We start from the raw sequence: 26,460 nt of genomic DNA, 5'->3' as shown, positions 1-26,460 counted from the left end.
GGGGCTCGCTGCCCTGCCCCCGGCGCTCTGGCCGCCGGGGGGGGGAAGCCGAGCCCCCGCCGGGGCTCGCTGCCCTCCCCCCGGGGCTCCGGCCGGAGGCTTTTTCGCCTGGGGCGGCGAAAAAGCCAGAGCCGGCCCTGTAAAAGATATTACTTCACCTGCCTTGTCTCTCTGTTGGGAAATAACATTGTTCTAACTAAAGTCTAAACAATACTTTGTGGGAAAACTTTGGAGAATAAGTTTTTTACTACTTATAGAAAAATCTGCTTATGTATCACATACTAGCTGTATTTCTCTACACTATTTTTTATTATTAATATAATTTATACAAAAACAGGAACCTTTTGATTTTGAGAATTTACCTATTTTTTACTTATTTCTCATATTGAAATCTTACACTCAAAGGATTAACATCACAACTGGTTTCTGTGGAATTTTTATATTAAAATGCATAATTATTATTTCAAGTCAGCAATAAACAGCAGGAGCAATTTAATGTTTATAGGGTGGTCCTGCAAACGCTTCAGCACATGAGTAACTTTACTCACATAAGCTGTCCCATTAACTTCTATGAGACTATTGATGCTGACTGCTTGCAGGATTGGGCCACTGACGAGTAGGCTTTTATGTATACATCTGTTGGAAGCAATGAGTTGTGGGGGAGGAGGGGGCAGAAAATCAGACAGGCAGAATTGTTTCAAAATAGAATATTTTCATTATGTGTATTTGAAGGGTTTAGTGAAGTCCAGGGACCCCAGCCCACAAGGAGGATTTAAGTTAACAGTTGATCAGCCAATGGTGAAGGTTGAAAAATGAAAAAATAGTACCCTGCCAACCAATGTCTCTGTCCTTAGGCTTCTCCCCAGGTAAATACCTGTAATAGCCCTTTGTAACATACCTTAATGGGAATGAACATAAACTCTGTTCATGCCCTATCTGACTGAGAGCATGAATGGGGGAGTTAGGCTCCAGAAATGCCTTATCCTTCGTTACCTCTACTTTGATGTTTGAAGTATTGTCTCTTTCAGACCATCTGCATGACATTATCCATATTGCAGTAATGTTCTTGAAAACAAGATTTATTAAAACTAAAGAGAATATGGTAGTAAAGCAAAAAAAAAAAAAGGTTTACAAAATTGAGTGAAGTAGGGGTCCTTTAGCTTAGTTACAGATAAAAGAAAAGAAAATACTAGGTCTTTAGAAAGTCCTCTTATCAACTCCTCTTTGGGCCTGACATAAGATTTCCCTATTGTGTCCAAAGAAATTTCCCCTTATCCCTTACCTACAGATCATTATTGTATCTGTGTTGCTATATCAACCATTCCATTCAACTATTCCACACACGAGTATTTGAACAAGAGTGCTGCCTAGAGAAAGTGCCGGTCTTTGTGTCCCATATAAGGAATTTACCTCTGAGAGATTTCCACACTTTCCCATCTCCAAGCCCATCTTGCTCTCCCCTTCCTTAGACCCGCCTCACCAGTCGAGGTGATGGACTTGATTTGCATGGCCATCATTCTTTGCTATGGATGTTAGGTTGTGCCCATGTACAGGATGTATCTAGTTTCCTTCTTCGCTGGTTATAGAAGTAGCATGGATTTGTATCTTCTCTCATCGATTTTTCATTGCTATTAAATATAAAGTATTGCCAGAGCCTGTTCCCTCGGTCACACTACCACTAAAAACATAGAATGAATGAAATGACTAAAGAGACTGGCATGTAGTTAGTGTAACAGTGGGACAAAAGCACTTGAAAAAATGTTTTCCCTCTTGTCTCATATCCTGTAACTTTTTTCTTTTATTCTGGGAACTTGTCATTTTCAATTGTGGTTATGAGTCATATTTATAAGCATGTAAAATATGCACTTTGAGCCAAATCCTGGTGCTGTTGAAGTCCATACAAGTTTTGCCTTTGACTTCGATGAGACAGGATTATGTATACACTGTGTAGGCATGTTCTGGTCATTATCTGTAGACATTTTAAGCATATATCAAAAATGTACAAGAGGAACTTTTCAAGATTCTCTATACTGTGCGATTCCTGCATTCTTTCACATTGGCTCTCGCAGATGTTTTCTGATATTTGTTCCCAGAGGCTAGGTTATTATTGCTTCTAGGTATTGGTTTAGTCTTTTTAAACTAAAGACTTCTGCCGGCATAACTGCTGGTCATGGGTATGAAGAGGTGTGATCCCTGACTGACATATAATGTGCCAACAGACGTTCCTAGCATAGACACAAAGCTGTGTTTATACCGATTTCTTTCACTCCTGGGGAGTGATTTTTCTATACCAGTATGATACAGTTGCATTTACACGAGGAGCACTTTGCCAGGAAAAGTGCTTCTAATATAGAGACAGCCTTCGAGGGGGTAAATGTGTATAATCTCCAGCCATTACAAAAATTGTATTTGCTTTCTGATCCCCTGCCACCTGAATGCCTCTTTAGTATCAGTGGTTTACTGCTAGTTTAGGATGCAACATGAAGAAATGTTGATTGATGTTTCAGAGTTGTCTGACAAGTTGTCTCTATTGGTGGCCTTGGCCATCTAGTTTTTATTTTCTCCTATGTCATAGGAGGAGTGGTTGAGTTACGGGGTAGGTTGCATCACAACTTTTGCTTTGTTTTTATTTGAAGTTTTTCAGCTGTTGATCTATTTGTTTTAGTTTGTTTTGCCTATCTGTCTTTTCTTAGATTGGGTTGCCCAGTGGCAGGTGGGCATAAAACCCCAGAGGAACAGGAAAAAAGGCATGGGGGGGGCATTTAATTGCCATTGGCAATGTCACTCCTCTATATAACTACCTGGAGCAATCCTTACCCCTTCCAAGTACAGCTAAACAGAACTCTTCAGCATTTATACTCAAATAGAGCACATCCACAATTTGATGGCATTGATATCCTGTGTTGCAGTTCAGTGTACAGGATGTTGGATCCTGGCGGGAGGCTCCCTTCATTGTTGATCACATCTGTTTTTGCTGGTAAACACTCCATATGGTAGCAAAAAAGTCTGTGATCCACAGGGTTATAAGATATATCTGCACACTACACAGACTGTACCACTGTTGGTATCTTGAATATTCCCACACAGTGGAGAATGGGTAAAACATTATTAAATCTACATATACTGTACTTGACATACTCCATACAGTGCTATCTTGTACAGTGTGGTCATATCTACTACAATTTGCTAGTCAGAGATTTTTTTTCATTTCCAAAACTACATTTCAAAAATATTACATTGACCCTAATTATATTTTATGAGATTTTTTTTCTCTTATGCAAGTCTGCAGAATGCAAGGAAATTAATGCAACAGGAGAGATTTTATTTAATATAAATGTCAAGTAATAAAAATATTCTAATAACCAGAGTTGTACAGTTGTTCTTGGTTTCGTATTGTGCATATAAAAATGGCCTAAATAAAGTTATGGTTTGCTATTCAATTTTAACCCTGTGGAGCAGGAAACTACGATTAATGAAATATCAACATTTTCTGAAAATCTACTTTTTCCTGAACCACAGCACCTAAAGGATTGTTTGCAAAAATGGAACAGCTCATTTTGAAGGGTCCGATGTCCTGAAAGCCATTGCAAACTGGAGCCTTCTACAAAAGCCTAAAACTAGTGTATTTCTGTGACATATAATTTATTACTTTTATTGCCATTTCATAGAGGTTCTGTTGCAAGGAATGGTCACTTAAACTATTTCCTTTTTAAGTAAGCACCTTCCTCACTGGGGATTGGGCAGGGGAAGGAGTGAATTTAGAGATTTCTTTCTCTTTAACCAGGGACTTGATGTACTTTGAAATGAATAAAATTGATTTTAGATGTTTTAGTTATGAGGGCTTTAAAAATGTATATAATAACTAAAAGTCTGTGTCCCAAGATGTATGGATATTCTGTGGAGCTCCTAAGATCCATGACTGGAGCTCTTTTGTGTATCTGTTTTGTGGAGTCCTAAGCTACACAGAACTTGGCTCTTGCTTGCACTGAAGTCCATAGCAAAACTCCCATTGACTTGAGGTGGTGCAGAAGCAGGATTCTGGTACACAGCTGATGCACAGAATATCTTCAGATGGGAGCCCTTTTGAGGTTCAGTCCCATGGAGCCTCAGAGTATACGATACATATGAACTTTACATGGAGAGTTCTCACAGTGAAGTGGACAAGAGAGCAAAGCTACAGTTATTTGGGATACCTTAGCTCTGTATTTCCATACTTTTAAAATAATTGTATTTAAAATGCACCCTTAATTTTGAATTTCCTTGTTTTCATACAGTTGTGTGTTATATAAAGATTCTATGATTTATTAATTTTTCCTTCATTAAATTATTGATACATATTTACAATTTTAATTCCAGCTTAATATCTAAGGGCTCTGTGAAAGGTTGTTGTTACTATAGAACAGTGGTTTTCAAGCTTGTTACCATAGAACAATGGTTTCAGGGGTCCGCAGACTATGCCTAAGATTTCCAAAGGGGTCCGCACCTCCATTTGAAATTTTATAGGGGTCTGCAAATGAAAAAAGTTTGAAAACCACTGGTTTTGAGGGTTAATGCAACAACGGTGTACACCACAAAAACCTCTGTGGATCAGACATTATCTTATTAGCTTTTGACTAGGACAAAATAATATATCCAAAGTTACTAAATGCTGTTCAGAGAGGCAAGGTGATGAGGTAATATCTTTTATTGTACCAACTTCTGTTGGTGAAAGAGATAAGCTTTCAAGCTTACACAGAGCTCATCTTCATTCAGTAAGGAGCATGCTAATTTTCTGCATCATTGAAATTCCAGTTCTGTACCTAAATTTGTAAGACAGTTGTCTGTTCCTTTCATCTTTAGCTGGCATTACCAGTCAGACCAAAAGCAATGTCAGTGAGGACATATCTGACACTCCAAGCATCTGAAGAAAGCTCATCCATCTTCTTTGGTTATTTCATGGGATGTCTGCTTTCTGTAATTGCGATTGCTGGGTAGAACAGATGAACAGGGCCATAGTAACAAGAAAAAATTACTCATTGGTAATTCTGTTTGTCGTAGCTCTCCTTGCTTCTCCCCTGGAGGACTGCCACTTGGAGCTACTCTTGATTCAAACTGGAAATGCGGTGCTCTGATTGCTATGTATTTTGTTTCCTTGCTCCCTGGTAGGGGGAGCAATAATGCTGTCTGTAGTTGCTGTTGTTGGATAGGATAGAAAAAGAAAAGGCTGCAGGAAACATACCCGTTAGCAATTTTTCTATTCATGCATGGGGGTTCCACAAGCTCCCTTCTGCTCCTACTACATTTCAAAAGCAGTTTCTGCAGCTTCACGTTTAGAGTGTAGCTTGTTAATGTTTCCTAACATAGGCAAATATGCTATTCTAAAATATACATATTATTACAAAACCCAAGATATCAGGGTTTCCCTGGCATTATCCTTGCTTTGCTGGCCTGTATCTTGGTTTATAAGTGTTCTGTTTTAATCTGTATATTTCATGCATACAAACTCCAGGTGAGAATATACTGGGCTGAAAAACAACGCAAGTGGCAAGAAATGGAAGAGAAAGATCTACAACGTCTGGCAGAACTGAAGAAATTAATGATCGAACAAGCAACTAAAGATAAAGAAAGGTATTAAAACAAATAAAGAAAACAAAACAAAAAACCTTGAGACAGGGCCGGCTCCAGGCACCAGGCAACCAAGCTGGTGCTTGGGGCGGCACCTGGAGGGGGGCAGCGCGGCGCTCCGGCCGCCGGGGAGAGCGGGGCCACAGCCGGGCTCGCCGCCCTCCCCCCGGCGCTCTGGCCGCCCTCCCCCCCGCGCCCTCCCCCCGCCCTGGGGCGGCAAAAAAGCCAGAGCCGGCCCTGCCTTGAGAAGTGAATAGATGATCAACAGGCAAGAATGAGTAACTAGTCTCTTCCTGATCTGATTTGCTCAGTTGCCCCAAATTTGGGATAAATGGATTGTTCTTTTTTTTTTCTTTCCCATTATACAATGAAACTCTGTCCTACCATACAGTTACAATTGAATTATGGAACCCAATAGCAACACAGTTCCCTGGACCAATTTGTGTATACATATGAACTAAACCATATTAAACAAGGCTTTATACTGGTGTGAACTGCAAATTGTTGCAACTAGAACAGGATTCAACAATTTATAACTGAGTCCCTTGACTCCATTATAGTTTAGTGTAGATAACCCCTTCCATTCCTCCATCTCATAGAACTACTTCTAATCTATTTGAGAGACAGATAATGGGAGACATTTATATAGAATTGATTTCCTGCCTTAAAGATCCATTATTTAATGTATACATACTTGTGGCTTACATTTTCAAAAGTGACTAGTGATTTTGTGTACTTTGATTTTTTGGGGGGGATTTTTTTTAGGCACTCAAAAAGGGGGAAGTGTCTGATATTCAGAAAATGTTGAGCCCCAACACTCTGAAAGTCAGGGTGACATCCTTTTAAGGTGTTTCAAGTTGGATGCCCAAGAATTAAGACACTCAATTACTAGTTACTTTTGAAAATTTAGACTTAGTCTTTACATACGTAACATTGTATTTACAATATGAATCTTGATATGTATTGTGTTCATATGTGATACTATGCCACTCCAAAGAGAGGTTTTCAGTAGATGGGTGGATTCCCCCATCCAAAAAGGATTGTTTTAGAATTTTCAATATATAGAAAAAAGAGCATCTTGGTTATAGTTTCTCCACAATTTGGAACCAGTATAGTTCAAAATGAGAAAAGAAAATGTCTGACATGCATTGCAATTTATTAGTTTGATATTATAGACAACTTTACCCTAAGGATTGGGGCCCTCTGTGGACCGGGGTTCTGTCCGTTTTCTGGAACGGGAAGAAAGCCAGGAACCAGTTTAAAACCAGGCTATTTATCAAAAAACCCTTTCTTTGTCTGTTGGTCCCTGGGGAATCCCATTTGAATTAGTATATGCTCACCTTTCTAGCTTCTCTGGAGATGCTAAAACCTGAGTGAATTTGCCCAATCACCCCCCTGCTGTTCTCCTATTTATCCTTCCCATGGAAATTCATACAATTCCACAATAACATTCAATTGCATTTTCAATACAATGAATTCCAAAGATGTTAGTTAAACCTTACTGAATTAGTTTTATTTCAATAAATTTCATTCAGGATATTGTCAGTCTGTCACAGTATGAGCACTGTTCTGTCCTCTGTTCCACATCCTCAGTGTTCTTTACTTATGTATATTTATTTGTCGCCTCTTTAACACACCTGCAATGGCTTTTCGTTTAATTCACTGCACTGAAGCCATTAATCTTGTACTTTACCTAAAGCCATGAATGTTTGGGATTGAGATCCAGTTGAAATTATTGCCTGAGGCTATTTAAGGGTCAAGGGCAGAGAGACTGTATTATGTTTTCCAGCAGTAGTTTAAAAACAAAACAAAAAACCATCAACAAGGTGGATGTGTAGAAGCTGTTGTGTTGACTCTGTGCCATATGAGGACCCCTGTACAAGGGGGTGATCCTGCCAAGGCCAGCTATGTCAGTAATGCAGCCTGATTCCAGTGATAGTGCAGTATAAAACAGCCACACAACAAATAAGAATCTAGTCCTTCTATTTATGAGCAATTTACTATTCATTACAAAAGATACATAAGCAGTGCATGAGTTATTTTCTAATGTCTTTTTAAAAGCTATAGATATTTGGTTATATAGCATCATACGGTAGGAGAGGATTAAACGTATATAAAATAAACAAATGGCACAATTCAGTAAAGAAATAATAGAGGTGAGATTATGAATCAAAAGTAAGTAAATGCTCAATTTTACGTTTACCAGACTTGTCATACTATACAGAATAAAACAGTGTAAGGAAAGGAAAAACTACTTACTGTTTGTTGAGGATATTCATTCTTTGGAATTGTGTAGTGCTTTTCATCTTCAGATTCCTTCACTAACATTAATCAAAGAAGGAAAGAGAGGTGTTACTGTTATTAGGTACTGTAGTGCCGCATGTGTGCTGCCTGGCACTCTACACTATATTAAGTATGCCAAGCTAAAATGAAACACATGCCCCAGTGAGTTTACAGTCAAAGGTCACAATGCTATGAAGACTTAGGTATGTGCTTAATTATAAGCAGGAGTAGTCCTAGAATCTTTGGCTAGGTCTACACTACCCGCCTGAATCGGCGGGTAGAAATCGACCTCTCGGGGATCGATTTATTGCGTCCCGTCGGGACGCGACAATCGATCCCCGAATCGATGCTCTTACTCCACCAGAGAAGGTGGGAGTAAGCGCCGTCGACGGGAAGCCGCAGAGGTCGATTTTGCCGTCATCCCTACAGCGGGGTAAATCGGCTGCGATACGTCGAATTCAGCTACGCTATTCGCATAGCTGAATTTGCGTATCTTAAATCGACACCCCCCACCCCCGTAGTGAAGACGTAGCCTTTGTAGGATTGGGCTTTACAAAACTAAGAATGGGGGCAATACAAAGCAATACAGTACTAGACAGACATAGCATGGCAAGTAGTCATTACAGGTGGCATGTTTTACTGATCTAATGGATTTTCAGTAGATTTTTAAGGAGGACAGGAAAGGTGTTTGGCATATGTGAATTGTCTCGCTATTCCAGATACAGGGGGTGGCAAAGAAGAAGACACAAAAATAGGAGCAGGCAAATGGGATGGAAAAAGATAAATAGGCTTTTTTTTTTAACTAAAGTTTTCTGAATTAAAGATAAAATTGGGTAACTGGGCCTATGAAATTATCATTGAGAGGGAGAAGGGCTAGATTGGTCTTTTTCATCTCAAACATGGATGATCCTGTCACTATGTTAAGACTATATTCCAGAGGTTTACTTGTGTGCTGTAGCTGCTTATATTGCAAAGCACGAGTAAACCAGATTTACAGCTGCTTTGCATTACCAGAAAGTGCCAGTGAATCTGACCATAAATAAGATTTTTTTTCCTCTTAAAGACTAAGTACTTCACTTTTGACGCTTATTGAGGTTACAATTTCTGACTTTATGAAGAAATGTAAAATTATTGCTGTACTATTTAAAACTTTTAAAAAATCCATGTTGTGGGGTAGTGACAATTATTCATACCTCATTTGATAGTTTTCTGTTCTGATAGAAAATCAAAGGGTAGGTCTACACTTACCTCCGGGTCCGGCGGCAGGCAATCGATCTTCTGGGATCGATTTATCGCGTGTTGTCTAGATGCGATAAATCGATCCCGGATCGATCCTGGAAGTGCTCGCCGTCGACGCCGGTACTCCAGCTCGGCGAGAGGAGTACGCGGCATCGACGGGGGAGCCTGCCTGCCGCGTCTGGACCCGCGATAAGTTCGGACTAAGGTACTTCGAATTCAGCTACGTTATTAACGTAGCTGAATTTGCGTACCTTAGTCCGAAGTGGGGGGTTAGTGTGGACCAGGCCATAGTGTAATTCACTGCAGCAGACTGCTGAATCATTCATTGTTTGAAGCTCTAAACTTTTGATGTTCATTCTACACAAATGCTCTAAAAAGACCGGAAAGTAAAGGAATGTGAAAGAGATTATAGAACAATAGTGCACAGCTACTGACTATTAAACTTTAATAGTCTTATTTAATTTTCTAAGGAAGATTGTAGCTTTTTTTTGTAAGTAATAGAGTCTGTTGCATGGTAACTATCCCATAATGAGAGAGACTCCCACCATAAAAATAGAAACCTAATAAGAAAAATGTTCAAGTGGAGACTGAGTTGCATACACATATGTACTCACATTTGAACAGACAAAACCTGCATTTGCATATACACGTGAGATAAATGGGGCAGGTTATGCTTATAGACATTGAATAGTATCGTTCTCCACAAGTAGTCCCATTGAAACCAATAGGAACCACTTGTGGAGTAATGGGTTACTGAGGCTAGGTCTACACTACCCACCTGAATCGGCGGGTAGAAATTGATCTCTCGTGGATCGAATTATCGCGTCTCGTCGGGACGCGACAATCAATCCCCGAATCGACGCTCTTACTTCACCAGCGGAGGTGGGAGTAAGCGCCGTCGACTGGGAGCCGCGGAGGTCGATTTTGCCGCCGTCCTCACAGCGGGGTAAGTCGGCTGCGATACGTCGAATTCAGCTACGCTATTCGTGTAGCTGAATTTGCGTATCTTAAATCGACCCCCCCCCGTAGTGAAGACCTGCCCTCAGTATCAACAAAGGTATCAGCATTTGGTCCATTGAAAGGGCAAATGGGTACTTGTATGTGCAAATACTGTACCGATTTCCCTGTATACACATAGGGCCGTATCCTCAGCTCATGTAAATTGTCATAGCTCCATTGACTTCAATTGACAATTTACACCAGTTGAAGATTTGGCCCATAAATTTTATGGATGCCAGCAAGGAGCTACTTCTGGAAAACCTGGCCCAACATCTGATGTATTTTAGGCCCCAGGTATCCAATGACTTGGCAAGCTCATACAAGTGCGTGTCAGATATGGAAACATCTTCTGAGCTTCCGTCCTTTTGTTTAACCACTACATAAAAACTATATGTACCCACAGCATTCGTGACATATTTATTCTAATCACAGTAACAAACAATAACTGATTATAGTCTGAAAAAAACTTGTATTACAAACATTTTTAAAAGTTCTGTTAAAACTTTTATAATAAGCATGTTAGTTTTTTCCTCTTGAATAGTTATGAGACTGTCTGAAAGCAGAATTTTAATGAAATTATGCTTATCAGAAATTACATAAGTATGTACCCACAATACTTCAAAAGGTAGCTCTGCTGAAACTAATTAGCTAAACTCATTTGTCAGCTTGTTGCTTATTAAAATTGTTATTTACTGGGAACTTAAAGTCAAAATTGAATATTAAAACATTAAAATTAAAATGTTTTGCTGTAAAATTAAAGTTTACTTTGAAATAACAGTAGTTAAAATGTTACTGAGTATAATATAGTAAGTATAATAAAATTATTACAGTATCATGTGGATACTGTGAAGTTACAGCAGAAGTGAAACACTTAAAGTCAACTATAAAATATTTATTAAGCTGTTTTAAACTTGGAATACTATTTGCAACTGAGAATATATTTACAAATTAAAACTCCTCCTGTTGTGTATGTAGCTTTCATATCTCTACTGTTATCCTCTGACCAGGAAGCTAAAGATCTTTGTTAATGCTGCTCCCGACTGGACAGCTTGAACAACATGATGATCTTCTCAAGATAGTACAGGGGTTCTCAAACTGGGGGTCGGGACCCCTCAGGGGGTCATGAGGTTATTACATGGGGGTTGCAAGCTGTCAGCCTCCACCCCAAACCCCGCTTTGCCTCCAGCATTTATAATGGTGTTAAATATATAAAAAAGTATTTTTAATTTATTAGGGGGGTCGCACGCAGAGGCTTGCTATGTGAAAGGGGTCACCAGTAAAAATGTTTGAGAACCACTGAGATAGTATGATCATGAAAATATGATGATCTTCTTTCTTCTTCTCATGAGCTAGGAGTGCCACGTCTTCAACACTTTCAGCCCTTGCTTGGTCAGAAAACAAGAAACAGAAACCTTGGGCCTGATTCTCCACTGCTTTGCACATTACGTAATCATTTACACCTGTGCAAAGTGAATGCAAAATTCATGTAAGAATCTACCATTCTGCTGTGATAGTGTTTCACACTCCCTTTATACATGTATAAATGACTGCAGTAGGGACAAGTCACTTAAAAATCAGGCCTTGATACATGTCCCTACGTTTTTTATTTAGTAGTTCCTAGCAACTTCCAGCCTCATTTTTAATAGCACTGGATAATTTTAGAAAGAGTATGGTAGTGCAAGCAGTTAAAGCTTCATGAAAGGCTTTCAATAAAATGCTAATTTTATCATTTGCCATTTTCCATGAAAAAATAAAAATTCTTAAGTCATCTCACTTCATGCAAGAAGCAGATTAGGCTTTCACCTTGAGACAAAAATATTGCCGAGGCCTGTGTTGTGAGTCTGAACCTATTCAAAATACAGGAACAACAAGAACAAATTTAGAGAGTGTCTTGTGCATCCTTGAATACCAGTTTGTCCTGTTAATTGCTCTTGGATCATTGCAGCCGTGGTCTTTCGTAACTGCGTGGTTAACTGGCTGCTTTTTCCCAATCCTTGCAATTTACACTACAAGTTATACTCTCCTCTGAGTTTAATAAAGTTTTTCTTTTTCTAAGAGTAATAGTATTAAAAATCCCCACTTTTTTTGCAGTGCTTCCTAGTGCATATCCCCAAAGGAAGTTAAAAATTTTGAGGAAGAGGGGTGTGTGTCTGTCTGTCTGTCCCATGAATACAGGGGAGGGCAAATGCTACCTCATGCAAAAAGACAAAGCAGGTTTCTGCTTTTTTAGGGCAATACAATTCAGTAGCTTTACTTACTTCTACAAGAAGCAAGATTAGGGGTCTTGCCTATTTATTGAATGGAAAGAGGAAGGATAGGGAGAGTCATGTTTTTGCTGCCATGTCTGGATGTCAGAGTGCATTGCTTTTAAGGTTGTTAGTGAGGAAAATGGAAGAAAAATAATAATAAAGAATTATAGAGAATATTGGACAAAAATTAGGCTCCATAAATGTGTTCTGATAATTAGCTAACTTGTGAGAATATTCATGAATAATTATCCATTCTTTAAACTCTGGTAAAATAGTTAAATAAGTTAGTTTCAGGTGTTTTGAGGAAACCTCGTATTATTCATGAGACAGAAATAAAGAATTTCACCCTTGTTTTCAAGCAGAAACGTTAAAACCACAGTTTGATACAACTTGCCCAATGTTTTCATCATATATATATGCTCTATTGTACAGGGTTAAGTTTAGACAAGAACTGTTGGAAAAACGCCTGATGGAGAGAAAAGAACTGTCCCTTCAAGAAGCCCATGAGAAAGAAGAAAGAGAGAGACGTCTTGAAGCCCTCAGGCAACAGGTGATTTTGTTTCCTGTGTATAATATTTAGATATACAATTAAGCTACATAAAATTACATTAATATAACACATTACAAAAGCAATCCCCCAGCAATCAAGGAATGAAAAAGTTAAGGTTTTCACAGTAACATTACTTCTGCCACTTTACACACCCTTTGTGTTTTGTGCTTCTGACAATATGAGCATTAATATATTAAATGACATAGTGGAATCTGTTAACATTTGGAAGTGGATAGTCATTAATTTCTCTGAGTTGGGACCCTTTTCTCTTTTTCTTCTGTTGCTGTTCCTTTTAGTTTCAATCCTGTGTAGAGGACCAGCACAAGGCTTATGAACCACTTCAGCCCCGAAAATGAGCGTAAGTGGTTCATAGGCCCTGGGTTGGCTCTCTGCACAGAATAGAGTTTAACTCTCTATGAAGTTTGTGCAGTTCATGAAAAAACTGTATTCCAGACAGCACTTATCCAAGGTTGCCAAATAAAATTTACTGTGATAACGTTATTTTTTTCCCCTAACCTTTGAACATATGTCTTTGAAACATTTATGTTACCTTTAATTTTTTTTTCAATTTAATTTCCCTGAGTTGTTTTTTGTCTTCAAGGAATAAAAGGGAAATCCAGTACTTGAGATTCTATGCTGTATTCATGGAGGTGCGTGCAGCATAGGAAGTGCAACCCAGAGTGTGGGTGGGGAGCAGGGAAAAGTTTATTTAAACCACTTTTTGTGTCTTTCCAATTGTGGGCTACTCTAGGGGCCAAAACAGCACCCAGTGTAACTCAGATAGCCCTAGTGTTACAGCAGCCTCCCCAGGGTAGCCTGTGGTTTGCAATGCAAGCCAGAATGACCATAGCAGAATTCCCTATGACTCCCACCCCCAGCACACGCTCTGCACTGGGGCATAGGCAGCCCAATACAGTGTGTGAGCCAGGCCTGAGTGGCCTGTTTATGGCCTTATAAATTCCTTGAATTAAGACTTTGGATTTGCAGAGTTTACAAAGTCTACAAGGAAGGATGATCCTGCAGAGCTGAAAGTCTATAAATGAGGCTCTGAGGGTATGTCTACACTGCATCCAAAAACCCACAGCTGGCCTGTGCCAGCTGACTCAGGCTCGCAGGGCTCGGGATGAGGGGCTGTTTCATAGCAGTGTAGACTTCTGGGATTGGGCTGCAGCCCAAGCTCTGGGACCCTCCCTCCTCACAGGTCTTAAAGCCCGGGTTCCAGCCTGAGTCCTGAATTCTACACTGCAATAAAACAGCCCCTTAGCCCAAGCCCTGAGAGCCTGAGTCAGCTGGCACAGGCCAGCCGAAGGTTTTTAATTGCAGTGTAGACATACCTGAGGGAGAGAAATGCATAAGAAAAGTTATTTACTGAAAAATTAAATCTGTCTGCACAGATGCAAGCTGTGATACTGATCTTGCAAACAGTTATGTGCAAAAGTAACTGGACAGGGGTAGGCAGCCTATGGCATGCGTGCCAAAGGTGGCACGTGTGCTGATTTTCAGTGGCACTCACACTGGCTGGTTCCTGGCCACCAGTCCGGGGGGCTCTGCATTTTAATTTAATTTTAAATGAAGCTTCTTAAACATTTTAAAATCCTTATTTGATTTACATACAACAATAGTTTAATTATGTATTATAGACTTATAGAAAGAGACCTTCTAAAAATGTTAAAATGTATTACTGGCACGCGAAACCTTAAATTAGAGTGAATAAATGAAGACTCGGCACACCACTTCTGAAAGGTTGCTGACCCCTGTCCTAGTCCTTAGTTGTCTCTACTCAGAGCAACACCCCAAATCCTCTTATGTCTTGCTTGAAGTTAGCAAGATCCCTTTGCCAGCATGAGTACACTTTATGCATGGTTCTAGCACTAGAGTTTATGGTAACTCAGAAGAGCACTGTCTTTCTGTACAGGTTTCTGGAACATGCCAGCTTGTTACAGAGATACAGATTGAATTTACTTTCTTGAGTTTAAAAGGCAGGCCTAGGCTAGATTGTTCTCTTCTGGCCAAAATGTCCTCATTACATTCCTTTAACATGTTTCAGAGCTGGTTTTCAGATAAATGAGCCTCAAAGTTCAATTGGCTGCTATTTCAGTCTTTTCTTTTTTTTTTTTAAACCTATTGAAGTTTTTTTTAAGATTGAGTAAAATGATTGAGTTAAAATATTCTGCTAGAATAACCACATTATTTAGTGATGTCAATACAGTGAGTTACGAACATCAGAGTTATGAACTCACCAGTCAACCACACACCTCCTTTGGAACCGGAAGTACACAATCATGCAGTAGCAGAGACCTCCCTCACCCCCCCCCCCAAAAGTGCAAATTCAGTAAGTTATTGTGTTAAACATAAACAACTAAAAAAATAAAGGGAAAGTTTAAAAAAAGATTTGACAAGGTAAGGAAACTGTTTTTGTGCTTGTTTCATTTAAATTAAGATGGTTAAAAGCAGCATTTTTCTTCTGCATACTAAAGTTTCAAAGCTGTATTAAGTCAGTGTTCAGTTCTAAACTTTTGAAAGAACCACCATAACATTTTGTTTAGAGTTACGAACATTTCAGAGTTAGGAACAACCTCTGTTCCTAAGGGGATCATTACTCTGAGCTTCTACTATATGTTCCAGACAAACTTGATTAAATCAGTTGAATCAGATTGGCATTGTTTACATACAAGAAAGTATATTTTCTTGGTCGCAGTAACTCTGTGAGCTGCCACCATGCTGGTGATGGTACATCAAGGTTAAAATGTCTCCAAAAAGGCTTTTGATGACGATGACTGAGTTCCACCTTAACTATTCCTCTAATCAATCATTTTTCTCCATCTTCACCCGATATTGGTAGGGTCTTAGTCCATGAAATAAATCCCTTAGTTTTTATCTGGAACAGATAAAAATATTTAGAAAGTCCATTCAGTTGTTTATCTTTTTGACATGGTGAAACTATGGATATAACCTTTTGGTTAAAGAGAGAGAAAGGTTGAATCTTCTGTCATGTACGGTTTTAATATTTTTTGCTTGCATTAGTTATCTGATTAGGTGTCCGCAATTATATCCTACTTCAGATTGACTTTTCTTCATGCAGTTTGCTGTATTTTTACAAAACAGTATTAGGCCACTTGTATATACTACAGCACAAAGAAACTACATAAAAATTGTCTACAAACTGCAATTTATACTCTCTTGCAAGAAGAATTAGATTTGACTCTTTAATAAAGTAAGGATTGTTACTTAATATAACTACTAAGTTATTAGTCCACTTCTTTCATCTCGTTCATCATTTTTTGGTTGTTGGTTTTGACTGGGAAGAGTCCCTACATCTTTCTTAGAGCCCTGAGGACACCATCATTTCCCCTCATATATTCAATACCCTCACTCAGTTGAGAGCTCTTGCACAACCACCATAATTCCAGTCTTGGAAAGTCTGGTTAGAAATAAGCAATTTCTCTTCTTCAATATTTACCTCTGCACATTGCTGCTTATAGGATGTACACACATGCATACTCAGCTTGGAGCCATCTAAAAGAACAGTGGGCTATGTGAGCTCTCCTTTATGGATTTGGCTATTCAAACCATAAGCTTTCAAAAGGATAAGCCACCCCTACAGTACTCATTCACTTCCAATAGAATATGGCTGTGGATGTAAGGACCATCTTTATGGTGCCCTCACTGTTTTTAGGCAGAATTTCTGCATTTGCCTGTAGTTTTAGTTTAGTTTAGAATGTAGTGTAGTAAATTTTGAAGTTGTTTTATTTGACATATTTTGATTTAGACTGCACTTTGGGGCCCTTCCATGCTCCAGAACTGTGGTTCTCAAGTGTTGCCTTTACTGGTTCCCTTACCTTTGAACCATGCATAAACCAGAAGGGTGGGTATAAGAAGTATCCAGCAGGCAGCAATGAAGTGTCAGTGACTGATCAACACATTTTCTGCCTCTTTTGTTTTGGTAAGGATCATTCTTCAGCTCCATGGTCTGTCTGTGCAGCCTTTACACACAAAGCCTGAAAGCAGAGAAGCGCTTCTAAATATTTTCCTTATGCAAGAAGTCTTGAATCCTGGATCAGCCTCCTTCTAACTAGAGTCCTACTAGTTTCCAGGATGTTCTAGCTCTACCTTCAGTCCCATCTTGATTCCAGGGTCTATTAATTATGTGTTGACTTCCAGAAGATGCTTGGTCAGTGCTGAATCTTTGTAAGCTCCAGGAGTTTCTTCTGTTCCAAGGCTTATATTGGTGATGATGCCCTCCACATCGTTAGAGACTTTGGTATCTTCTTCCAGCAAGGAGGCCATAGTTCATCAAGGTTTCTTTGGAACCAACAGAATTTTCAAGGCATTCAGCTGCCAAGACTGCTGTTGGTTGTGAGGTTGCCTCAATTCATTTTTCCTCAGCATAGTCAGAGTTGGTAAGCGGGCTACCATCTAGATAGCACATTACATCAGTGCTCCAGGATCTGCGATGGCTACCTATGAGCTTCCAGACAAATTAAGGTTTAGGTTTTGACCTATAAAGCCCTAAATGGCCTGGGACCTGCCTCCCTGAGAGACTGTCTGTCCCTCTGTGATACACTGCCACAGTTGTGCTAGGTCTCCCTCCATAGGCTTGGCAGGGCTTCCTCCATATGGGTCTTGGGGCTCTGCTATGCCCTTTCATCCCTCATTTGACATAGCATAGGTTTGCTGATTTTCAGGGCATGCTGCATGGCCCATTTATTTTACCTAGCATTTGACCCTTTGAGGTAAGGTGACTGAGGTATGGTTGTCTGTGCGTGTTTGATTATGTGCTGCTGTTTATTTAAAAAATGACAAAAAATAATTGGCAGAACATGCATATTTTGTGAATGGGCACTTTTTATTTATTCTAAATAAAATAATAAAATACTGAGGTGCTAGGTCTTCTCTTAGCTGCCCAAGAATAAGATATGGCTTAGATGAGTCATCTCAGCACCAGATGGTGGTGCTGTCATCCAAATGCCAGAAGAAGCATCATGGATCGAAGGATAGGCCTCTATGGATGAGCAGTTTTGATCTGAGGAGACTGTCCTAAAAACGAGATTGGTTTGCTACCCAGATCTGTAGTTACTTCACATAGTGGCCTAGCTAGTGATAGATTGCTGAGAACAGATGTGAAGGAGTGCAGAACAAACTACTTCAGTGCAAGAAGGAGTCTATGGGAGCCTGCTATTCGTTGAAGTGGACAATGATCTCTGCATAAGCTGTAATCAATAGGCATTCACAAACGAAATAACCTATGTTGAAATTTTGGGCTAGTCAATTCAGTTCAGAGGAGTCAGGGGATCTATGCTATTATCCCTAAGCAGCAATTTCTGCTAAGTGAGATTCTTCTATTGTGTTCTGCCTGATGTCATCTTATGATGGTTCTTGAAGGGACATACGTGTGTATTTCTGTCAATCCCATAAGCTGTTCCATCTTTTGACTTGAACTTAGTGCTTACAAGATTGACAGCACCATGTTCAGGACTCCTGGCAGACTGCTGTCTGTCTTATATATCACATCTGAATTTCTGCAAAATTTTCATGAATCCTCTTATCCTCTACCAAAAGTTCCAGCCAGTACTGTTCCCACTGTGGAGATTAAGCAAAGCTATCATTTGTGGGTATCTAGACATATCTTTCTGCAGGACCACTCTTTTTTGATTTGGAATCTCAACTCACCCTGCTGCCTGTTCTAGGAGATCAGCTCTGCAATCATTGTTTAATTAACCCTTCTCAGTCCACCTCCTAGGGGATTGTAGTGCTAGTTCCTCTCTTAAATAGCTAGTTTACTAGTCATATTGAGAGGAAATTATTGGAGAAAGAGGAGTTATTTGTCAATAACTCTTGTTTTGCTCCTGCATTTCCACATTTCTCACCTCCTGTGGCCCCCCATTTCCCTGCTTCTTCTGAGTTTTCTGAGATTGTTGGATTCAGTGGAAGGAACTGAGGGCAGATGAAGTCACACATACTTTTTATAGCCTGGAGACCAATCATTTAGACCCACAGCGGGTCCCACTGCTTTTCAGAATGGTTCAAAGTTTGGCATGGGCACACTTACATCTCACAAATGTGGAGTTGCACAAGGAATATGTTTAAAGGACAACTGTTCCTTGGTAAGAACTTTTCTCCACGCCAGTCCATTTCTCTCCAACTTCATTCCAGTTAGATAGTATCAACTATTTGATTAATAAGTATTTTCATGTAATGTTATTTAGGTTGCTATTGTTGCTGAAATTGATCCAGCTAGAATGGTGGCTGATACAGTGGCATCTAAAGCTAAAATGGGCATTGGAACTGAAGAAGAAGAATGTGTTCTTCAAAGACCACTGTTTACATTACATACATACAGTGAACAACAGGTAATTGCCTATCTTGTATAGACTGTGTACAAATGAATATTCCATTAACAGAAAGATTAATAATAGAAAGTTATTGTCATGTGTGAAACCAAAAACACTGGAAAGAAACCAGTAGGGCTGTTGATTAATCACAGTTAACTCATGCATATAACTCTAAAAAATTAATTGTGATTAAAAAAATTAATCACAGTTTAATTGCCCTGTTAAACAATAGACTACCAATTGAAATTTATTAAATATTTTGGATGTTTTTCTACATTTTCAAATATATTGATTTCAATTACAACACAGAATACAAAGTGCTCACTTTATATTATTTTTATTACAAATATTTGCACTGTAAAAATTATAAACAAAAGAAATATATTTTTCAATTCACCTCATACAAGTACCGTAGTGCAATTTCTTTATCGTGGAAAGCGCAATTTACAAATGTAGATTATTTTTGTTACGTAACTGCACTCAAAAACAAAGCAATGTAAAACTTTAGAACCTACAAGTCCACTCAGTCCTACTTCTTGTTCAACCAGTCGCTAAGAGAAACAAGTTTGTTTACATTTACGGGAGTTAATGCTGCCCACTTCTTATTTACAATGTCACCTGAAAGTGAGAACAGATATTGACATGGCACTTTTGTAGCCAGCATTGCTAGGTATTTACATGCCAGATATGCTAAACATTCGTTTGCCCCTTCATGCTTTGGCCACCATTCCAGAGGACATGCTTCCATGTTGATGACACTCATTAAAAAAATAATGCGTTAATTAAATTTGTGACTGAACTCCTTGGGGGAGAATTGAATGTCTCTTGCTCTGTGTTTTACTCGCATTCTGCCATATATTTCATATTTTAGCAGTCTCAGATGATGACCCAGCATGTTGTTCGTTTTAAGAACACTTTCACTGCAGATTTGACAAAATGCAAAGAAGGTACCAGTGTGAGATTTCTAAAGACGGGGTGTGGAGCATGTTTTCAGAAGTCTTAAAAGAGCAACACTCCGATGCGAAAACTACAGAACCCAAACCACCAAAAAAGAAAATCAACCTTCTGCTGGTGGCATCTGACTCAGATGATGAAAATGAACATGCGTCGGTCTGCGCTGCTTTGGATCGTTATCGAGCAGAACCTGTCATCAGCATGGATACATGTTCTCTGGAATGATGGTTGAAGCATGAAGGGACATAGGAATCTTTAGCACATCTGGCATGTAAATATCTTGCAACGCCGGCTACAACAGTGCCATGCGAACGCCTGTTCTCACTTTCAGGTGATGTAAACAAGAAGCAGGCAGCATTATCTCCTGCAAATGTAAACAAACCTGTTTGTCTGAGTGATTGGCTGAACAAGAAGGAGGTCTGAGTGGACTTGTAGGCTCTAAAGTTTTACATTGTTTTATTTTTGAATGCAGTTATTTTTTGTACATAATTCTACATTTGTAAGTTAAACTTTCATGATAAAGAGATTGCAATACAGTATTTGTATTCAGTGTATTGAAAAATACTATTTCTTTTATTTTTACAATGCAAATATTTATAATAAAAAATAAATATAAAGTGAGAACTGTACACTTTGTGTTCTGTGTTGTAATTAAAATCAATATATTTGAAAATGTGTTAAACATCCAAAAATATTTATATAAATGGTATTCTATTATTGTTTAACAACGCAATTAATCGCACAATTAATCATTATTAATTTTTTTTAATCATTCAATTAATCACGATTAATTTTTTTAAATGCTTGACAGCCCTAATATCTATTTAATATATTTAAAATTAAAAAGTAAACTCTCTGACATGTATAATGTATTTCTCTAAAGGATTGTTGTTGTTCTTCCCCCTTCTCTGATTAGTATTATGTTAAATGTTTAGGGCAGGGATTGGCAACCTTTGGCACGCAGCCCGCCAGGGTAAGCCCCTGGTGGGCCGAGTCGGTTTGTTTACCTGCCCTGTCTGCAGGTTTGGCCGATCGCAGCTCCTACTGCCCGTGGTTCACTGTCCCAGGGCAATGGGGGCTGCGGGAAGTGGCATGGGCTGAGGGATGTGCTGGCCACTGCTTCTCACAGCCCCCATTGGCCTGGGACAGCGAACCACAGCCAGTGGGAGCTGTGATCGGCCAAACCTGCGGACGCGGCAGGTTGACAAACCGGCCCGGCCCTGGCGTGCCGTGTGCCAAAGGTTGCCGATCCCAGGTTTAGGGTAAACTCCTGCCCTTATAGAAAACTACTTCAAGTGAGAGTCACTGTTGGGTGGGTAGCTTTAAAACCTTAAGTAGTAGACGTCTTTCAATGAAATGGCAAATTATTCCATTGTCTGGGATGGCTCCTCTACAAGCCTAGTCAGGTGTAAAGGGAAAACACCAATTTAAAATAATGATACTCTTTCTCTCAGTTTGAATCAGATTGCTGAGGACATTCCCAGTTCTGCTTGAAATAGAAATTAAACAGTAGTACAACAGCATTATAGGTTGATTTATTTTTCCCCAAAAGCAATAACCATATGTTTAAAAACACTATCCACGCTCTAGAATAATGATGTGGAAAGTCTGTTTAGAAACATACACTATTGGTATACTTGTGAGGTATAACTTTTAGCCCTGCATCTGCTGAAATTAAATGATGCTGTTAGTTAAGGCTGCTAGATACTTTTCATTATGAGACCTTATTTTCAGTTTCTTATAACTTTGCCAAACTTTAAGCATTCAGATTGGATTTTTCAATGTTGAGTGTGCCATAAGCAGTGCTTTTTTTTTTTTTATTTAAGTTTCAGCAGCAATGGTTCAGCTCCTTCCAAGAAGAAGACAAAAGAAAAATAAATTGTTTTGGCCCTTTTTAAAAAAAAATGGAACTGTCTCATCGAAAAGCTCTAGTACCTCCGTATTTTGGAAAAAGGACTCAAAATTTTTCAGGCAGTAACCTTGATGTCAGGGATGTTCTCTTTGCTGTCCACGTGGAAATTCACCAACATTTGGCCAACTTAGAAGCTTCTGTAATATCTCAGTTTGTACATGGCCAGTAGAGACTTGTTAGAGTGTAGCACCTAAATTATCCAAATATTGTGTCTGCCGTGAGTGTGCTCCATCTTGTCACAGCTCCTACATGCCAGCCAGACTATGCTTGTCCCCACAGAGTGACTGAGCATTTTCCATCCCAGGGCTGCAGGGGCAGAGCAGGATTTTTCCTGCAATGGCTCCTCCCTGACACTGTAGACCACTGTGGTATTGGGCTCAGAACTGAGAACAGTGTGGCTCTCTCTCCTGTGCCCTCAATACTCCCCTGCTGGTCCCCAGGCAATGGGGAGGAAGAAGGCACACTGGAATGTAATGGGCTGAGGAGTGAGGGGAGGGAAGGGTTGCAGGAGGCAGGGGATGGGAGTGGATAAGGAGTAGAGAGGGAGCAGGGAGGGAGTAGGAGCTGGAGGGTGTGATTGGAACAGAGGGCAGATAATCTCCAGTGCAGCATCTGGAATTGAGCCCATGTACCCTCAGTCTCCACACACCTCTGCTGTCAGCAACGAGCTGTGAAACCCACTGGCAAAGTGTGTATCTCATCCCCCCATCCCACCCCAGTGGCCTGTCCGCATATAGGTTAACAGGCTCCTACTGCTACCTTTTACTTCATTAGTGGAAGAGGTCTGTGCTGTGGATTTTAAGAGCTAAACCCTGTTGATGGCAGAAGCTGGGACTCAAAATGGTTCCATATGATGGAATATCTGTTTTTTGTTTTTTTAATTAGGCAATTACATTAAAATACGTTTTAAAAAAAGTTAAGGATACAAAGTTAAGCACTGACAAGTTAGGAAATACCAGAATTAAGATTATCTTGTGTGTATGCATTATGATACAGTTTTTAACTACATGATCACATACAAATTTTCCACAGGACCCCTGTCTCATTCAGTGCTCAGGATTGCTGGTGCTCTGGGAATAAATCAGGATTGTGAAGTGAATGAGGCTGTCTTCTGTAGGACCCCTGCCTCATTTTTTGCAGAAGTTGGGGATACCACCACCACCTATTCTCACAAGGGTTGTGAAGATTAATTAATATTTGTGAAACACTCAGATAACTACAGTGTGAACACCAGGGCCGGCTCTAGGCACCAGCTCTCCAAGCATGTGCTTGGGGTGGCACTTTCCAAGGGGTGGCACTCCGGCTCCTTTTTTTTTTTTGCTTGGAGTGCAAAAAGTGGGGAGCCGGCTCTGAGGGGAGGTGAGCTGTGGCGGTGGGGGGCGCAGGGGGGGCCGCAGGAAGTAACCCCGGGGGGGGGGGAGGGCAGAGGAACTGCTCCCCCCCCAGCTCACCTTCGCTCCACTGCCGCCTGCTTCCCCGAGCACGCTGCTGCTCCACTTCTCCCCCCTCCCTCCCAGGCTTGCCGCGCGAATTAGCTGTTTTGCGGCAAGCCTGAGAGGGAGGGGGGAGAAGCGGAGCGGTGGTGGCGCGCTCGGGAGCAGGCGGAGCGGAGGTGAGCTGCAGCGGTGGGGGGCGTGGGGAGGGCCGCAGGAAGTAACCCTGGGGGGGGCCAGAGGAACCGCTCCCCCCCCCCAGCTCACCTGCACTCCACCTCTGCCTCCTCCCCGGAGCGCACCGCCGCTTCGCTTCTCCCCCACCTTCCCAAACAAGCCTGGGAGGGAGAGGTAGGAGGGGAAATGCGGCACACGCGGGGGAGGAGGCAGGGCCGGGGATTTGGGGAAGGGGTTGGAATGGGGCGGAGTTGGGGCGGGGCCGGGGTGGCGCGGGAAAAATGTTTTGCTTAGGGCGGCAAAAAACTTGGAGCCGGTCCTGGTGAATACCATAGAAATCCCAGAAAGAAATTAGTAAATCTATCTTCAGTGCAGGGCTACGATGGTATGCATTAAATATGTTCTGCAGCCACACATCAAATGTAGAGAATAAAAAGCAATTTTGAGTAACTCATAAAGCAGGGATCCTGTGGGAAAAATAGATGATCATGAAGTTAAAGGTTATGCATATGTACAAGGAGACTGAAATAAAATTGCACAAGCGATGTTAATTTTGGCATTTTCTAACTTTTGAGTCCTTGATTTTCCAACTTGAATGTTCTTTTAGCATAGGTTTTTATGTACCGGTAATATATAGAGACACACAAATATATATGTTACATTTTTGAGAAAGTATTAATACTGATATTTTGTTTCTGTTCATCATTATGATATTTTATTTTAACAGATCATTTCTGACCCTAGAGTTCGTGTTGAGCTAGCTCTTCGAGAAGCTGGACTTCATAAAACTCTTTATGCTAAAGAGATTTTACCAAAAATTCCTCCACTGAAACTTCCAAGAAGGGACATGGAATCTACAGTCTTTAAAATGTAGAATCCAGAATGGATTTCAGAACTCTTTGACTATCCTCTGGACTATAATAGGAAAATTTTTAAGAAACGTCTTTAATTTAGATAACTTTGTGAATTGAGGATACTTCATAGAATTATTTAGTTCTCAGTCAGTGCAGTTATTTAAAAATAAATGTATTTCCTATGGAATGTGCAGTAGGCCATTTAATACTCCCCCCACAATCTTGAATAGAGTTTTGGAACCTCATGTTCTTTAAGAACAGTTTACTGAGAGAGTAATCTAATTATCTGGAGCCAAATCAATCCCTTATGGAAAAGCTTCAGGAAGAGTCACTGTGCATGGAACCCTGTGTTAAGATTTCCACATAGCATCATGTTTGGGATGATGTTTTCCCACATGATAAACACTGTGGGGCCCAACCCCAAACCTGATGGATCTCTGGGGATCCATGGGAGACATGGGTCATCAGCATGTTCCCTCACTGGTTCTGATCCTTGGAAGCCTTCTCCCCATTCCCACCATGGCAGCGTGGTTCCTTTGGAGCTACACTTGTAGGTAGTCTCCCCCTTGGCCACAGTAGCACCTGAGCATTCCCCAGGAAACTCTGTGGGAAAGGTTATATAATGTGGGATCCTGCCCCCAGATTTACCCTTTTTCAGCCTCTCCCAGTGAAGGTCCTAGAGAGGGCTCCACTGGGTGTGTGATAGTGTTGAGCCTCTTCCCTGCAGAAGACGTGAGATCTGCATGTGGAGGGCTCTTCACACACAAATCACACAGAATACAATCTGGCACTTGGTAAACGGCATTTTAAAGAAATATTTTTGTGTTAATTGGCAACACAAATCTAACATACCTTCACAAAAGAGTCATTTTAGATGGTAATATAGTACATAGATGCATCCCACATAACTTTCATATCAGGTTATATTACCTGAGAATTTGATTTTTTAATTATAAAAACCTCATTATCATAAATGCTTCTATTATTCCTTCATTATTATAAGAGGAAACTTAACCTTTCTCTAAAATTAGAAACCAATTTGGTGCATCATGTTTACTGCAAACCAATCATCCAAACAATTTCATTTTGCAATTTAGTCCTTCAGAATACATTATAAAATTAGAAATAACATTTTAGCTCTAGGATCTGTATTTTGTTTGTTTGTTTTTTTTTTAAAAAGGAATTTTTTCATTTATGTGAAAGGGAAATTGAAAAGTAATTCTGTATAACTCTTCGCTTTTTCTAACCTTACATAATATGCGTGTAACATGTATGAAAACAAGAAGTATCAAATATGCACCTAGCAACCTAATCACCATTCAAGAAACTATTTGCATATGACTGAGAATATGGTCTTTTTATTTCATTTTACATTACTTGTCAAATAATATATACACATTGAAATTTCTTATTCAACCTTTCATAAAATACATACACTGTATGGATCATGCTGTATTAAGGGACAATAAATATTAGAATAAAAATAGGATGTATTCAATTCCCTTATCGATCTGGTTACATATGTCCCTAGTCACCATAGTCTCCGAATGCCTCTGTCATTAATGGATTGTACACTCACAATGCCCCAGTGATATAGGAAGCACTTCCCCATTTTACAGATGAGGAACTAAGGCACAGTGCAGATTAAGTGATTTGCACAAGTTCATATGGGAAGTCTGCGTCTGAACCAGGAGCTGAACCTGGTCCTTTGGGACCCAGTCCAGTGCCTTAGTCATGTCTTCCTACTCCAGTATCTATGCTCTCCTATTGTTAGCATGTTGTACATGTAATGTTTGGACTTGACTGCTGAGTGTTTGTGCCCAAATTACAATTCTGTGTTTATTTGTGCAATGGATGACTCTTAGAATCATAGA

General features: G+C 40.0%; 1 protein-coding gene across 1 annotated transcript in view; it reads left to right on the top strand.

The window, feature by feature from the left end:
• The window catches only part of CCDC148 (coiled-coil domain containing 148), a 124,944-nt gene extending 98,947 nt beyond the window's left edge, over window positions 1–25,997 (top strand). Inside the window, exons 13-16 of the mRNA XM_029910513.1 lie at window positions 5,489–5,607; window positions 12,807–12,924; window positions 19,131–19,274; window positions 24,460–25,997. Coding sequence (XP_029766373.1) covers window positions 5,489–5,607; window positions 12,807–12,924; window positions 19,131–19,274; window positions 24,460–24,606 — 528 coding nt within the window. The 3' untranslated portion in view covers window positions 24,607–25,997. The remainder of the gene's footprint in view (window positions 1–5,488; window positions 5,608–12,806; window positions 12,925–19,130; window positions 19,275–24,459) is intronic.
• Window positions 25,998–26,460: the final 463 nt, after the last annotated feature.

Source organism: Terrapene carolina, unplaced genomic scaffold (genome assembly GCF_002925995.2).
Source record: "Terrapene carolina triunguis isolate 2854851 unplaced genomic scaffold, T_m_triunguis-2.0 Scaffold62, whole genome shotgun sequence".
Taxonomy (NCBI): domain Eukaryota; kingdom Metazoa; phylum Chordata; order Testudines; family Emydidae; genus Terrapene; species Terrapene triunguis.
This window is presented reverse-complemented; position numbering and strand designations above follow the sequence as displayed.